Source organism: Cyanistes caeruleus, unplaced genomic scaffold (genome assembly GCF_971803275.1).
Source record: "Cyanistes caeruleus unplaced genomic scaffold, bCyaCae1.hap1.1 HAP1_SCAFFOLD_266, whole genome shotgun sequence".
In the NCBI taxonomy this organism is placed as follows: Eukaryota; Metazoa; Chordata; class Aves; order Passeriformes; family Paridae; genus Cyanistes; species Cyanistes caeruleus.
The window spans coordinates 20268-36445 of NW_028256042.1; the positions used below are offsets into that span (position 1 = coordinate 20268).

At 56.0% G+C, this 16178-nt stretch overlaps 1 protein-coding gene and 1 long non-coding RNA gene across 3 annotated transcripts; both read right to left on the minus strand.

The window, feature by feature from the left end:
- Positions 1-5903: 5903 nt before the first annotated feature.
- LOC147645482 (maestro heat-like repeat-containing protein family member 7) lies at positions 5904-12153 on the minus strand. Of its 2 annotated transcripts, XM_086874565.1 has the most exons (16): positions 11271-12153; positions 11016-11171; positions 10681-10745; positions 10414-10563; positions 10077-10225; positions 9605-9752; positions 9168-9355; positions 8941-9078; positions 8544-8658; positions 8225-8365; positions 7857-8033; positions 7564-7719; positions 7299-7400; positions 6851-6953; positions 6514-6570; positions 5904-6229 (listed from the first exon to the last, which is right to left on the minus strand). In XM_086874565.1, the coding sequence occupies exons 1-16, from the start codon at positions 11392-11394 to the stop codon at positions 6030-6032; spliced, it is 2169 nt and encodes a 722-aa protein (XP_086730691.1). In that variant the 5' UTR covers positions 11395-12153; the 3' UTR covers positions 5904-6029. The 2 variants fall into 2 exon arrangements, with proteins under 2 accessions (XP_086730691.1, XP_086730690.1); XM_086874564.1 differs by having other exon boundaries at positions 9168-9752; positions 11271-12151.
- Positions 12154-15117: 2964 nt separating this feature from the next.
- Positions 15118-15773, minus strand: LOC147645483 (uncharacterized). The gene is made up of 2 exons (XR_015282339.1): positions 15716-15773; positions 15118-15431 (listed from the first exon to the last, which is right to left on the minus strand). It is a non-coding gene; the product is annotated as an uncharacterized LOC147645483 (long non-coding RNA).
- Positions 15774-16178: the final 405 nt, after the last annotated feature.

Genomic DNA, 16178 nt, shown 5'->3' on the forward strand with positions numbered 1-16178 from the left:
GAGCCTGACTGGGAGGTGAATACACATAAAGTCACAACCTGCCAGTTCATGCAGCCTTACCCTGGCCAACTGAATCAGCTGAGCCATCAGCTCTTGTGGCTTGGTGATAGTTTTGGGTCATTGATGGGAGAGGAAAACCCATTCTGTTATTAAGAGTGGATCTGTCTGCCCCTCGGCCCACTGGAATATTAACCCAGGTAGGTGTGGCAATTTCCCCAGGACAATAAATTTGAAAGGCAGCTCAGGTTTGAAGCGCTGTGCCTGTCTTTCTGTCAAGGCCTTTTGTGCCTTTTCAATCACAATTTTTGCTTCTGGAGTCAGCTCCCTGGGAGACAGCAGCTCTCTCTCCCCTTTCAATAAATTGAGCAGGGGGCCCAGGTCCTCATTGGTGAGACCTAGCCAGGGTCTGACCCAGTTTAGTGACCCGCATAGGGAATGGAGATCTGCTAGAGTTTTAGGATTACCAATAATTTCCAATTTTTGTGCAACAACCATCCTTGCGGTAATTTCCAGGCCCAGGTATTTCCAAGGTGGCATCCTTTGAACTTTGTCTTCCTGCAATTGGAATCCAGCAGAGGTTAAAACTTTAACCACTAGGTCAAGGGTGTCTTGCAGCATGTTGTGTTTGGGACAGCATACCAAAACATCGTCCATGTAATGCAAAATGATGGCATCTCTCTTTTCAGCACGCACTGAGGACGGCAAAGACCCCACATATCACCGGCAGATGAAGGGGCTTGCTTTCATCCCCTGAGGTAATAACTGTCCAGTGGTACCCTTTCATTGGGGCTTCTCGGTTAATTGTGGGAATGGAAAAGGCAAACCTTGGCGCATCAGCTGGGCGCAGGGGAATTTGAAAAAACCAATCTTTAATATCCAGTACTGCTAGTAGCCAATTTTGTGGTAACATAGTTGGGGATGGCATACCTGGTTGAAGAGACCCCATGTCCTCTATTTTTTTGTTTCTTTCTCTCAAATCCTGAAGGAGGTGCCATTTATCCTTCCCTGGCTTTTTTATTACAAACACCGGGGAATTCCAAGGGCTGGTTGTTTCTACTATGTGTCATTTGGCCAATTATTGTTCTACTAACTTTTCTAGCGCCCCAAGTTTTTGTCTGCTGAGAGGCCACTGGTTCACTCAAACTGGATTATTATCTACCCAAGTGTCTTGGGTAGATTAGGAGGTTAAATTGTATCCCCATTCATCCACCTAACCCAGACACAGGTTTTGTATTCTTAAAATTTCATCTAAGAGTAAAAGTGAGTGGAAAAGAAGCACCGAGTCTGTTATCAGAGACTGTACTTGCTCCCCCCGCATCGGGAGTTTTGACTTCCACACAGACAGACAACAAGACACAGATCGCTTTGGCTTTCCAGCTAGCCGGAGCAGAGAGGTCTTCCTGGACTGTTTTCTTTCCCCTTTTCTGAAACGAATCGAACCTGCTCTGAACTGGGGACTCGAGGGAGCACCGGGAGCTTGCACCCGTGGACTACCGGGAGCCCAGCCTGGGCAGCGGCATTTTCCAACACCAGAGAGACTGATAACAGAGCAAACACCCACAGCAAAGAGACCCTCTGAAGTTTGTCATCTCTTCTGAACGGCAAGAGGTTTTGTAATTTGATATCGTTCATTCTTGTGCCGGGTAGTGCTGTGGATGTGAAATAAACAGGTTTTTTCCACTTCACTCAGAGAAATCTCTTCCCGAACCGGTTGGAGGGTGGGAGAAAAGGGCCACGTGGGTTTGCTTCCCTGGGGGAGCCCCACTGGAGGTTTTCTCCCAAATCTGCCCTAAACCAGGACACCAAGATAACTTTTGGACCGGACACTCTACAGTGGCCTCCATCAAAAATCCAGAGGTGTCTCAGGAATTGATAATTTCACTCCCCACTGGGACATGGTGTCTCTTCCCCACAGCGGGCACTTGTAGTCAATAACAAAAGGTCGGACACTAGCTAACCTACCCTCCGGACCTTCAATCTGGACGATACCTTTAGCAATTTTAGCCAGTTTCATTCCTCCAACACCCTGTATTTTTCCTGCCATGGGTTACAGTTCCCAATGTGAGGGCCACACCTTTTCAGGTATGATAGTCACATCTGCCCCAGTATCAATTAACCCTTCTACATGGAGATGTTCTGATTTATGTGTTAAGTTCCATCCCATAATGGGTTTGTCTTCACCCACTACTTCTGCCCAGTAGACTCCTGGTGCTTTGTCATCTACTGGGATTTCTGTTGGAACAGGGATCACCTGGGCTATTACCTGCCCTTTGTCTACATAGAAAGGTGGTTGAGGGCACCTAGCTAAGAGAGTGAGGTGTGTTAGGTCTCCCTTAATTGTCATGGGAGCCACCTCAATCTCTATTGGTGAATGTGCTGTGTCTCCAATAGCAAAATACCTACTATCCAGTCCAGACGGGTCTTGTGAATTATCCTGCAAGTCCACTCCAATGACAGTCCAACGATCAGATCTGAAACAAAAAGCTTTAGAAGTTATGTCGTGGTTTTAAACCAGTAACTAAGAAAATTACTTATTTCTTGCTGTGAGATATGGATTAGAACAAGAGCAAAACAGGCATAAAACTTAAAAGGAATAAAGAACGTTTATTCACAAACTACAATAATAAGAACAACAGAATAAACTTCCAGAAAAACCTTTTTTATCCCCCACTACCCACTATTCCCTTGTTCACATGACCACAGAGACAAAAACTTTGGAACTTGGATGGTTAGAACAGTCCCAATTCCTGCTACAGTCTTTTCACCAGTCTTTGTAGAGAAACAGAAGTCTCTTTCTGTTAATTTATGGAGTTTCTCACTAGAAAACTACTTCTGTTATAGTTTTCTATTGCCCTGATGTCAGCTGCCCAGAACTGCTGTTATCAGAGCTCACTCCTCCCACTTCACATCACTCTGAAGTGTGTATGGGCCATGAGTCTAGGGATGGCATTTTAAGGACGAGTTATTCAAAAGCAAAAGTCTTCTTCATCTGTCTCTGTAAGCTTCACTAGAAAACAGTTTTCTCATTGCCTCTCAAGGCTTCAAATCCTCCAGCACTTCACTGTACCACAATTACTCTACTTTTTACTCAAAATTTACACTTTGAACACTTTATTCCTCCCTACATACTCTATCATGAATTAAAGGAGTTCTTTCAGGACTTTATTGTCCATCTCCATAACTTGAACAGAAAAATATTTCATCTTAATTAAAGCACCTCCTTATTCTCTACCTTTTCTGAAGCTTCTTTTCTTTTCTGTCACTGGTAGTTTATAAAGTCTCTTTTCATGTTGATCACTCTCTTTTTCCCTCTCTGGATAAAAAGATTAATCTGCAAGTCTCATCTGGGTAATGAAAGGGTTAAAATCTTGCCCAGGCTTTGTAGATGGTTCTGTGACTTCTATCACTGCAGGAGCTGGAGCTGTCATTGATAGAAGATTCCTCATGGCTGTTCTGGAAAGTGTAGTCGCCGCCTTAGCCTGCCGCAGGTTCAGAGCCTCTTTCTTTCTTCACTCGGCAGTCTCTAGTAAATTTAGTCACAGCAAAACCTGCAGCCGAGCCAGAGATCGGCTTGGCTTGGCCAGAGCCCGGGGAAAGCCCCCCGCAAGCCCCCATCTCCTGGCCGAGAGCCGCTGGGTCCAGCCCAGCCCCCGCCCGGCCACATGACCGGGCAGAGAACGGGAGGCCTGGAGCTCTGTTACCTTTCACAGCCAGGAAACAAAGAGCCCAAGAGTGCTCTGACTTTACATCTTAAGGTAAATCTCCCTTTTCAATGGTCAAAACTGCTGTCAATTCCCAGTAATGACCGATAATTGGTCAGGAGAAAAGACTCTCATCAGCCACCAGCAGCTTCAACTTCCTTAGCTCTTAAAACCACCTTAAAGGTAAAGTCACCTCATGACAAGTTACAAATCACTTACTGAATCACTTTTGCGGTTGCCAGACCTTATTAGGCAAACATTCCTCACAATTATATTTCTGCAGCCTCTCAGCCCGCTCCCTTTCCTCCCCTTTTCCCATTAAAATAGAGTCTTTTTTCTGCTTCAGGTCTGTCATTTTTATGTCTCTGCGCTTGACAGAAAAGCGCTGAGACTTTAGTTTCTTGGTTGACTGGCTAGAGCTTCTTTCTAGTGTTTCCCTTGTTGCTGGGTTTGAGGACAGTTCCTTGCAAAATGTTCTGGCCTCTTGCACTGGAAACAGACGATGTGCTGCAGCTGTTCTGGTGACATCTGTGGCTTATTCATTCCTGGTGTCACTGCTGCCACTGTCCTTGGGTTGCCTGGTTTCTTGCCGTGTACACTGTACAAGTCTGCTTTCTGGGCACATGGCTTCAATCATATCTGCTATGGTGGGTGGAGGGTTAATAGGTAGACTCAGAATTGCTCTACGACAAGCGTCGTTGGCATTTCTTTGGGCCATTTCTTGAAGCAGTTCTGTCTGGGCCACTGGTTCTTTAACTTGTCTCTGTATCTGTAGTCTCAGTCGATCTACAAACTGTAAGAAACTATCAGATGGCAGCTGGTTAATATTAACATAACTGACTTGAATATCAGCTGCTATTGTATACTACAGGAGCCGCTGTTAGCATACCTTCATCTTCTCCAGGGCTGGTATTCCCTGGGTTTCTCTGCCTGCACCCCCCCACGCCGGGCTCTGGGGGCTCCATTCCCTCACCAAGCCTGTGGAGAGACCCAGCTCCTCCCCTGCAGGAGCCAGGCGGGGGCCCGCACCCTGCCACGCCAGGCTCGGTAGGCTGGCACCCCCCCATCGGGAGGCAGGGCCGGGACACCCCTCTCCCTGCCCCTCTGCAGGAGCAAGGGGTGTAACTCTCTCTCTCCCAGCCCCTTCTCCCTGGGGAACAGGGGCCGGAGGGATAAGTGGATACAACACGGACTCAAAGTATCTAGACACAGGAGGCCCATACTTGCTGGAATAATCCAAATTGCAGGTTTATTGTCTGTCGTCCATCCGGGGCAAGAAAGAGACAGAAATGCCCTGGATCTTATCTCTTATACAAAGGGGTGGGGGTGATCGGGGGATACAGAGAGGATACAGCCAATGGGAAGGGGGAAGGGAGAAGGTTCTCAGGTAGGAACTAACATTACACAAAACAGAGGTGAGTTTTACTCTTGGGAGATACCAAGATTTTTAGACGCACTACAACAACACATGACAGGTGGAAGGCGAGCCCGCCCTCAAGCACGGCCATCCAAGTCAGTCAGGGGCACAGGCTGCAGCTGAAGCTGTCAAGCGTTGCTGTGAGGCTGGCAAGTGAAGAGAAAGCCATTGTGGTCAATTCTGCTGAAGCCTTTTGCCAAACCAAAGGCAACTGTGCCCACAGCCTCCCCCTGTGTGGCACTCAGCTGCTGCAGACGCCTCACTGTGCAGGTGCCGACGTTGGGGCTGCTGCTGTTCCTGTGCACACTCTGCTGCTGTTCCTGTGCACACTCTGCTGCTGTTTCTGTGGGCTCCTGAGTCGCTTCAGCAGCAGCGACTGGGCAGCCCTGCTGGAGGAGACATCACCACCCTCCCCTTGGTGGCAGCAGCTCTGCGGACCCCGAGCTCTGTGTCAGGGGAGCCTCAGTCACAGCACCGTGTCCTGGGCAGCCGCGAGGGCCCGGGCTGGCGGCCAGCCCTGCCTCTGCCCACTGCCCCTTATCGCAGGCACCCAGTGGCCGTGGCCTGGCAGCACCCCCCTGCCCTGCATGTCCCCAGCCAGCCCAGCCTGGGCACACCTTGGGCTGTCCGCACCCTCCTGGAGGGGTGTTGTCCCAGCCTCGAGGGCTTCTGCTGCATGCCTGGGCAGCTTGCTGAGCTGTGATTCCCCAAGTGGAATCACATTTTCCCCGCTTCCTCTATGCCCTGTACACCATGGGCAGCAAGATAAAGGTTTGGGAAGTGACTGCCTATTATAATATATACTATATTTATATCCTAAAAGAAAATGAAAAGAAGAAAAGAACAATATTTAAGAAACAAAAAAAAATCCCTGCTGGTTCAGGTGGCCCCAGCAGACAGAGCCTGCCGGGTCAGTTGCCAGCAGAGCTCCAGCAGCGCAGCCAGCTGAGGCCCAACAGACGAGGCCGTGTCCTCCATGCCCTGTGCAGCTGAACTTGCAGGTTCTCCAAGATGGAATATCGAGCCGTCTCTACTGCCTGGGTGATGTAAAATGTTTGAATTGCCAGGTTTCCAATGGCAGGGCTGGTGTCACAAACCACGTTCTTAAGGGCTGGAAGAGAGATGAACAGAGCCACGGTCAGATTCCCAGACCTGCGGAGGCCCACGGAGAGCCCCCGGCCAGGGCCGTCCCAGCCGGCTCTTGCCATGGCCAGCAGGGAGCAGGGACCAAGGGGATCAGCCCGAAGCTGCTGGCCACGAATGCCCCACGTGAAACCTCGGAGTGATCCACCCACGCCGCCCCTCATCCGCACATTGAGCAGAGACCTTCGCAGACAGTCCAGGACTTGCAGCTCCACCCAGCAGCCCCGCTGACAGCCCGCTGCCCTCACTCACATTTGTAAATTAGCTGCAGGTCTTCTTTCTGCCGCCTCAGGCGCCGCCCGGCCATCCCTGGGAACACAGAGCCTGTCAGGGCCCCAGCGGCACAGCTCCCTGCCAGCGGCGCTGCCAGCCCTGTGGCCACACGCCCTCCCGCCCCGGCAGGGCTCAGCCCGGGCCCGTGCCGCATCCTGACTCAGCCCAAGGGCACGGCTGCCAGAGGCCGGCAGCAGCAGCCCCGAGGGCAGGCGGGGCTCCAGGGCGTGGGGCCCGGGTGCCGCTGCCGGGGCAGCAGTCGGGGCCGGGGCCGAGCTGTGGCGGGGCGAGGAGGGAGCCCGGGCTCGTGGCTCACCGATGAACCTGATGGCCGCCGCTCGCAGGGGCTCCTGTGGGCTCTGCAGGTACGGCAGGGCCCGACGCAGGTCCTCCGCCGCTCGGTTCCTGTCCTGTGCCAGCTGGAGAGAGCGGCAGGAGGGAGGGGTTGGCGCGGGCTCTGCCCCTCGGCCAGGCGCTGCCTGCCCGGCCAACCCTGAGGCCCGGCCAGCAGCCGCTGGCGCCGAGCTCTGCAAGGGGCAGAGGGCCGGCTGCTGCCCAGGGAGCCGCGGTGCCGCCCTGCCCTGCAGCCCCAGTGGATCGGGGCTCCATCGGAACCAGGCTCGGGACCACAGGAGCCTGAAGAAGAAGCCGTGCGGCCCCCTGGTGCAGCACTGGGCAGGGGCGCAGCTGCCAGCCCCACACACCGAGCGCTGGGGACAGGGGGCTTCTCCAGGCTGAGGCTGGGCCTTCCAAGCCGTCCTTACCAGGCACTCGGTGATCATCCACAGCTTCTTCTTTTTCACAGGTCTTTCAAGATCTCTCCTCTTCAGGAACTCGGCCGCACAAAGCAGCGTTGCCCAAGAAGCCTGGAGAGCAGCAGAGACCCGCAGATGGCCCCACAAGTCAGGACACAGGACCCGCCCGCATTCGTGTGCCAAGGCCAGGAGGAGGCTGCAGCCGGCAAGGTGCCAGGGCAGGAGGCGGCCGAGCCCCCTCCCCGGGTGACAGCAGCAGCCCAGGAATCCTCACCTCTGCCACCTGCTGGTTCTCGTCATGGCAGTGGAAGAAGAGAGGCAGCAGGCTGTGGTGCACGTGTGACTTCAGGGCCTTTTTTTCCTTTTCTGTTAGAAGAGTCATCAATGATCGGAAGAATAATATGGACACCAGCTGCACCTGGCTATTATCCTATATGAAAGGAAGGAAGGAAAAAAGACCTCAGCCCTGTCTGCATGGGGCTCAGCAGGGCGCAGGCCTGAGAATCCCCCGGGCGCCAAGTGTCTGGGCAGCAGCCAGTGGCCTCGGCTGGGGGCACAGAGCCTTACGTGGTCAAAGAGTGGCAGGAGCGCCTCAGCCAGCTGCAGGGCAATGGGGCTGGGTATCAGCATGTCCTTGTCCAAGACGATAAAGCTGAGCACCATGACTGTCATCCTGACTATCTCTCCATCTGCATCCCACAGGAAATCTACAAGACTTTCAGTCAGGCTCCGCATTTTTTCAGCCTGTGTGGAAGACAAGTCTGTGAAACGCCACCCTGCTGCCACAGGGCCAAGAGGCCAAAGGCCTGTCCCAAAGCACTCAGGAAGAAGCAGGAGGCAGGAGAGCTGGCAGCAGCTGCCTCGGGGCCCGAAGCCCAGCCAAGCCCAAGGGACTGCGTTTCCCGGCGCAGCTTCAGCCACTGCCCACTTCTCACCATCGAGGGATCGTCAATCAACTTGAAAAGGGCCCTGAGCGCCAGGTGACGCTTGTCCCTGCTCTCGCTCCGCAGGTGCCTTGAGAAGATTTCCAGGACTCTGTTAGCGCTGCGTTCGCTCAAGTCCAGGTAGTCCAGGATCTGAAAGGCACAGGGCAGTGACAGGGGAGGCAGCCGGCAGGAGCCCAGAAACAAGACAGGAAACAGGGCCCGGGCAGCAGCACAAGGCATGGGCACCGTCCCAGGCAGCTGCAGCTATGAGAGGGCAGAGAGGTGGCAGGCAGCTCTGCAGGGAGGCACTTTTGGCCATCAGGCTCACCTCCACAAGGAATGCCAGGGCAGGCAGATCCCAGCGTGCCTCCTGTGTGCTGAGCAGCTGGAGCAGGTAGGGAACGATGCGGGAACACAAGGGGATAGAGGCAGACGACATCTCCCTGCCAGGGTGAAAAAGTAGCCCAGACTGTGAGCTGGGAGGACAAACGTCTCCCAGGACTGACTGACAGAGTTCAGATCTTTGAGCACCATCCTGCAAGGATAGGGGACCTGGGCCCTTGGGGAGGTGACTCCTTGTGGGCACCCTCCTTTCCCAGCCTTTTCCAGTCTCCTTAGCCGTCCCTCGGTGACGAGGCCCTCTGGCCCACGACAGTGGGGACTGTGTTGGGCAACCTCAGCACGGGGCACAAATGCCAGAGGCAGTGGGGAGAAGGGGGTCTCACCTGGCCAGCAGACCCACGGCATAGTGGTGGGTGTCAGCAGAGAGCAGCTTGTCCCAGCCACGCTTGTGTTCCATTTCCACCACCACTTCCTCACGATGCATTTGGCACAGCAGGGACTTCAGGGCCTGCACTGCAAAGCTGTGTGCACAGCAAAGCCCAGGTCACGCTGGGAGCACTGGCTCGTGCCGTGGAGACATGGCAGGGACAGGAGGAGTGGGATAGAGCACCTGTTGGGGCTGATGGCAAGGCCGTGTTGCTCCTGGCATCCCTTCCAGAAGGCATTGAGATCCTCTGGCATCTCCAAAGTGCTGAAGAACACTTGGAAGAGCAGATGCACAAAGAGGCGGGGGAAATGCACCGTCACTACATGTGGGACGCAGGGCATCTGAAGGATCTTCCACATCAGCACAGTTGCCTGCAGAGGACAGAGAACCCTGAGACAGAGCTCAGTGCCGAGGTGTGCGGGTGGCAGGGCCTGAGTGTGGCAGGGAGCGGTCAGGGGAAACCCCTGGGGAGCTCCACGCCTGGTGCCCCTGAAGCTGCCCCTAGGCCAGGTTTCAGCCCAGTGCCTGAGGCAGGGAGATGCAGTTGGGGAAGGAGGAAACTGAGCTGCTGAAGAGGTGGCTTGCCAGGGGCTGAGCAAAGGCCAGTTGCAGAAACTCACAGCCAGGGCAAAGACACCCGTGTTGTCTCCATCAGAGGTGCGCGTGCTGTGCTCTGGCCAGTTCCCCAGCACATCGAGGACTATCCGGTATGCCCGCTCCGCTGTCCTGGGCGAGCACAAGATGGTCTTCCACATGGTCATAGCAGCTCTGCGGGGCGACAGCTCTGTCTCACGGGGGTCTCAGACACATCCCCGTGGCCTGGGCAGCAGTGGGGGGGAGCTGAGCTTGCTGCCAGCTCTGCCTCTGCCTGCTGCCCCTCGCCAGCAGCAGCAGCCAGGCAGCCCAGCCCTGTGGGGACAGGGCCCTGAGGGCCATGGCATGGCAGCAGGCTCGGGGACCGATGTAGCAGGGCTGGGAAAGGTCCCAGGTAGACAGGACCCTGGAAGTCTCTGTTGGTCAGACACCTGGGCCAGGCTGTGCAGGCTGATGGGCTGAGGAGCCCTGAGCCCTCTGGGCACGTGGGCCCCGTACCTGTCACACGTTGGGGCCACACGCAGGAGAGCAATGACCACGTCAGCGGGCTGTGCCTCGCTCAGATCCAGCAGGGTCCTGTTCAGCCTGTGCTCAGAGAACTGATTGGCCATGAGCCACTGGTGGATGTACCTCACCATGGCAGGCACCTGGAGAAAGCACAAGGGGAGACTTGGAAAGCTGCCACAGGGAGTCAGGAATGTCCCCAGCTTCCCCAGAGAAGTGCTTCCCTTCTCAGCACGCTGCAATGGCCTCAAAGGCTTCGAGTGATCAGCAAGCGTGGCTTGGGAGGCCAAGCGATCCCTGGAGGATCAAACCCTGGCCACAGGCTGCTTACTTGCTTTTGACTGTAAAAACCCTCCTCTACAAGCATATCCAGCAGGGCAGCAGTGGCCTTGGTGTTGAAGATGTATGAATAAGGTCTGAGCCCAGTGGCCATGGCGCTGGTCCCTTCTTCCCGAATTCTCTTGATGAAGCTGCAAACCAGCTGTAGGAGAAGGGCAGGAGACAGAAACATCGGGGATGTTCCATGGAGTGCTCCAGGCGTGCTGCTGGGCTGAGCAGTGCCAGCAGGCCCAGCCCAGTTGGGGATGGCTGCAGGTACCTGCGCTGTTCTGCGGAAGAGGCCACCGCCAAGGTCCTGCTCTTGTGTCTGGGCCATGGCTGCATCTGGCAAAGAGCAGCCAGAGCTGAGGGGCTGCGGGAGAGGCCGGAGAACGCAGCCCAGCCCTGCGATCCCCAGGCAGGGACAGCCCCGCGGATGCCCCAGGGGATGGAGCACGGCCACTGCTGGGGGGGCAGCCCCAGCCCCTCTTTTATGCTGTCCATGGGTGTGTCTCCACAGGACAGGGTAGGATGGGATGAGATGGGATGCAATGGGATGGGATGGGGCCAAGATGGCCACAGGCACCAGCCCTGTGGCCCAGCTCTGCCACTCACCCTCCTCCAGCGGCCGGAACTGCTGCACCTCTTCAGTCTCTGGTGCTGGGGCAGCTCCAGGGCCTTCTTCCTCTTCCTCCTCCTCCTCCTGCACCCAGGCCAGCTTGGGCACTCTTGGGGGTTGCTGCTCCATGTCATCTTCAACACTCTCCCATCCTTTCCATAGGAACAGCACCAGGGGATGGCATGGCATGCAATGGGATGGGGCCAAGCTGGCAACAGGCGCTAGCCCTAAGGCCGAGCTCTGCAACTCACCCTCCTGTGGTGCCTGGAACTCCTGCACCTCTTCAGTCTCCTGTGCCAGGACAGCTCCAGGGCCTTCTCCTTCCTCCTCCTCAACCCAGGCCAACTTGGGCACTCTTGGGGGTCGCTGCTCCATGGCAGGGACTGGATTTATAGCTACTTGCAGGAGAGATGGCTCGGAAAAGCTCCGAGTCAGCAAGTCCTGCAGTCGTGCCTGGAAGGCACCTGCAAGACTCAAGTCCGGGCAAGACGGCAGGACAGCGAGTCCTGCACTTGTGTCTTGAGGGCTCCTGCCACAAGGACAGGAGGCTCCTCGTCAAGGTTTGAGGTCTGGTCTCAAGGGCAGTGACTGCAGGGATGGGCGACACCTCGGAAAAGCTCCGGGTCACCAAATCCCACGGTCTGCCTTGAGAGAACCTTGAGAAGCCTCGGCAAGGCCACAGGTCAGCAAGTGCTGCAGTCGTGCCTGGAAGGCACCTGCAAGACTCAAGTCCTGGCAAGACGGCAGGACAGAAAGTCCTGCACTTGTGTCTTGAGGGCTCCTGCCACAAGGACAGGAGGCTCCTCGTCAAGATTTGAGGTCTGGTCTCAAGGGCAGTGACTGCAGGGATGGGCGACACCTCGGAAAAGCCCCGGGTCACCAAGTCCCACGGTCTGCCCTTGACAGAACCTTAAGAAAGAAGCCTCGGCAAGGCCACAGGTCAGCAAGCCCTGTGGTCTGGCCTCGAGGTCACCTGTTGGAATAACGCTTCGGAAAAGCTCCGGGTCCGACACAAACGAGTGTGCTGTGTGGGGGCTCCTCACAGCACCGCTCTGACGCGTCCTGTCCCGTCGCGTGCACCGAGCACTGTGGTGTGGTCCTGTCACCGCCAGCTCCTATGCCACCACATGTCACAAAGGGCCCTCTGACACCCTGTCCCTTTCCATCCCATGGTGACCATATGTCACAAAGGGCCCTCACGCACCCTGCCAGCTGCCCTGGTTCCCCCTGCCCCCATCCCCCCAAAAATGGCCCAGGTTGGGAGGAATCTCTTGCCCAAAGGGTCTAAGACAGCCCAACAGGATCTTTAGGAATGCCTCAAACCATCAGCCAACGCTGCCCTGCTCTGCAGGCTCAGGGCAGCAGAAGGAGCCCCCAGGGCTGCCGATGCAGCCGCAGCAGGAAGGGCACGGGGCCTTGCACAGAAGCTGGCACGGCCTCCTTGGGACACGTCCCAGCTGGTGGCCATTCTAAACCTGCAGGTGTGACACAGACAAGGAACGTGTGGGCCAGGGCACGAATGCTGCTCTGAGCCCTGGGGCCCCGGCCAGCACTGAAATCAGCAGGTGTGGCAGAGTCCCCGCCAAGGCAGACCTGCCACCCCACCCGAGCCCTGGCAGTGCTGGCACTCGTCTCCTGCCCCAGAGACCTGTACCCCTGGGGGGCTTCTGTGCCAGAGGGCAGCCAAAGCCCACATCTTTTTAGAATTTTTCCAAAGCCTGCCGACTGTTTTCAAGGTTTTCTTCCTATTTTCTCCCTAGTGCACAATCTCCAGAAATTGTGCTTTTCCATCCTTTTGCATTTATTAAATTGACCTGCAATGACCAATCAATCAAAATCCTGGGAAAACTTGAACTTCAGGTTGAACCCGGGCAAAATATTTATCTCCCACACTTGAAGCCATGAATTGCCAAGTACTGTCCCCGCTGTCATACCCTGTCCCCTGTAGGTGTGCTGATGCCATTTCAAAGGGGTTGCCAATGAAAACCAGTTTGAAGATTTTTGTAGTTTCCACATTGGCATTCAAATCCTTGACTAGAAAAATCACATGTCAAAATTTCTAGGATTCTTCCATACCAAAGCTGTCATCTTCACCCTGGATTTTAGAGTGTCTGAACAGTCACACAAGGTTTGAGTTTTAGACACTACAGAAGAAGTCTTTGCTGTTGGGCTATACCATGACATCAGCATATAGTCCTGATGATTCCTGTAGGCAGGAGCAGCAAACACAAGAATGAGCCAAACAAGCTATTCCTGTGTTCTCATGTCCTGCACAGCAGTAACTTGGAATTCAAGAATGGATTCAGGAAGCAATGGGTGCACAGGGAGCCACAAAGACTTTGGGATGCTGAAATGGACCAGCCTGGTGCCTGTGCCTGGGCTGCACTGGGCTGAGCTCCAACTGGACGATCTAACAATGGCTGAATGGACACACCGTGGGCCACAGGAGACTCCTGCTGCCAGTTCTGTGAGCTACAATATTCATTTGTGATTCACCAGATGATTTTTTCATCTTTGCTTGAAATCCAGGAGAGGAAAAGGTCAACATGGAGAAGTGTTCTTCCAATTCTAGTGACAGTTGTGTCTGCACACCACCTGTGCCCATGGCAGGGTGGTTGGAAGTGGATGATGTTTATGATACTTTGCAACACAAAATGTTCTGAGATTCTGTGATTCTCCAAGTGGAGTGGAAAACTAAGCCATGTAAGTCCCTGCTTTTTTTCAGTGCATGCTGCTTACTCCTTTGTTCCAAGCAAGTCCAGGATTTTGTTTCATGTGTCTTTAAGGTGCCTGGACAGAAGAGAGGGAGGGCAGCTGCAGCACAGGGCTCATGTCCCATCAGAGTCTCTTACTCTCTCTCTCACGATGGCGCTGATGCCGCTGCCTTGGGACACCTGAGTGTGGAAGGCGAGCCCGCCCTCAAGCACGGCCATCCAAGTCAGTCAGGGGCACAGGCTGCAGCTGAAGCTGTCAAGCGTTGCTGTGAGGCTGGCAAGTGAAGAGAAAGCCATTGTGGCCAATTCTGCTGAAGCCTTCTGCCAAACCAAAGGCAACTGTGCCCACAGCCTCCCCCGGTTTGGCACCCGGCTGCTGCGGACACCTCACTGTGCAGGTGCCGACGTTGGGGCTGCTGCTGTTCCTGTGCACACTCTGCTGCTGTTCCTGTGCACACTCTGCTGCTGTTTCTGTGGGCTCCTGAGTCGCTTCAGCAGCAGCGACTGGGCAGCCCTGCTGGAGGAGACATCACCACCCTCCCCTTGGTGGCAGCAGCTCTGCGGACCCCGAGCTCTGTGTCAGGGGAGCCTCAGTCACAGCACCGTGTCCTGGGCAGCCGCGAGGGCCCGGGCTGGCGGCCAGCCCTGCCTCTGCCCACTGCCCCTTATCGCAGGCACCCAGTGGCCGTGGCCTGGCAGCACCCCCCTGCCCTGCATGTCCCCAGCCAGCCCAGCCTGGGCACACCTTGGGCTGTCCGCACCCTCCTGGAGGGGTGTTGTCCCAGCCTCGAGGGCTTCTGCTGCAGGCCTGGGAGACGTTCTGGGGAAGTGCCAGGTCGGCCGGCTGTCAGGAAAAAGGTGGCTGCCCGGGGGCTGCTTATGCCCTCTGACACCCAATTCCTCAGGTCTTCCCACCGGTCCGGCCTTTCAGGGGCCTCCTGTCCCCTTTGGAGCCTCCAGCCTCCACACATGCCCCTCACGCCTTCCCACGCTTTTGTCCCGCCTGGGCCTCCACAGACCCTCATCCATTTACAGCCTCCCAGTGCCCTGTTCCCTCAGAGTCTCCCCCAGTGCAGCCCGGCAGCAGCGCCACAGCCCCACAGGAGCTCCAGAGGAGCAGGATCAAGAGGCACGTGGGAGCCCTCAGCAACCCAGCCAGCACCACACGGGCACGAGGACACAGATGGCGGCGCTTCCTGGCTGAGACAGCGTTTGTGCCTTCAGCAGAACCACCAAAGGCCAAGGGTTTCTGGCCATTTTCCCTGCACCACTGCATGCCTGGGCAGCTTGCTGAGCTGTGATTCCCCAAGTGGAATCACATTTTCCCCGCTTCCTCTATGCCCTGTACACCGTGGGCAGCAAGATAAAGGTCTTGGGAAGTGACTGCCTATTATAATATATACTATATTTATATCCTAAAAGAAAATGAAAAGAAGAAAAGAACAATATTTAAGAAACAAAAAAAAATCTCTGCTGGTTCAGGTGGCCCCAGCAGACAGAGCCTGCCGGGTCAGTTGCCAGCAGAGCTCCAGCAGAGGCCCAACAGACGAGGCCGTGTCCTCCATGCCCTGTGCAGCTGAACTTGCAGGTTCTCCAAGATGGAATATCGAGCCGTCTCTACTGCCTGGGTGATGTAAAATGTTTGAATTGCCAGGTTTCCAATGGCAGGGCTGGTGTCACAAACCACGTTCTTAAGGGCTGGAAGAGAGATGAACAGAGCCACGGTCAGATTCCCAGACCTGCGGAGGCCCACGGAGAGCCCCCGGCCAGGGCCATCCCAGCCGGCTCTTGCCATGGCCAGCAGGGAGCAGGGACCAAGGGGATCAGCCCGAAGCTGCTGGCCACGAATGCCCCACGTGAAACCTCGGAGTGATCCACCCACGCCGCCCCTCATCCGCACATTGAGCAGAGACCTTCGCAGACAGTCCAGGACTTGCAGCTCCACCCAGCAGCCCCGCTGACAGCCCGCTGCCCTCACTCACATTTGTAAATTAGCTGCAGGTCTTCTTTCTGCCGCCTCAGGAACCGCCCGGCCATCCCTGGGAACACAGAGCCTGTCAGGGCCCCAGCGGCACAGCTCCCTGCCAGCGGCGCTGCCAGCCCTGTGGCCACACGCCCTCCCGCCCCGGCAGGGCTCAGCCCGGGCCCGTGCCGCATCCTGACTCAGCCCAAGGGCACGGCTGCCAGAGGCCGGCAGCAGCAGCCCCGAGGGGAGGCAGGGCTCCAGGGCGTGGGGCCCGGGTGCCGCTGCCGGGGCAGCAGTCGGGGCCGGGGCCGAGCTGTGGCGGGGCGGGGAGGGAGCCCGGGCTCGTGGCTCACCGATGAACCTGATGGCCGCCGCTCGCAGGGGCTCCTGTGGGCTCTGCAGGTACGGCAGGGCCCGACGCAGGTCCTCCGCCGCTCGGTTCCTGTCCTGTGCCAGCTGGAGAGAGCGGCAGGAGGGAA

Coding starts and splice junctions, on each gene's coding strand:
- LOC147645482 (XM_086874564.1), bottom strand. CDS start 11,394: ATGGAGCAGCGACCCCCAAGAGTGCCCAAGTTGGCCTGGGTTGAGGAG. Junction 10,226..10,413: donor GTTTTTACAGTCAAAAGCAA/GTAAGCAGCCTG, acceptor TGCTTTCTCCAG/GTGCCTGCCATGGTGAGGTA. Junction 8,366..8,543: donor CCCTGGCATTCCTTGTGGAG/GTGAGCCTGATG, acceptor TGTGCCTTTCAG/ATCCTGGACTACCTGGACTT.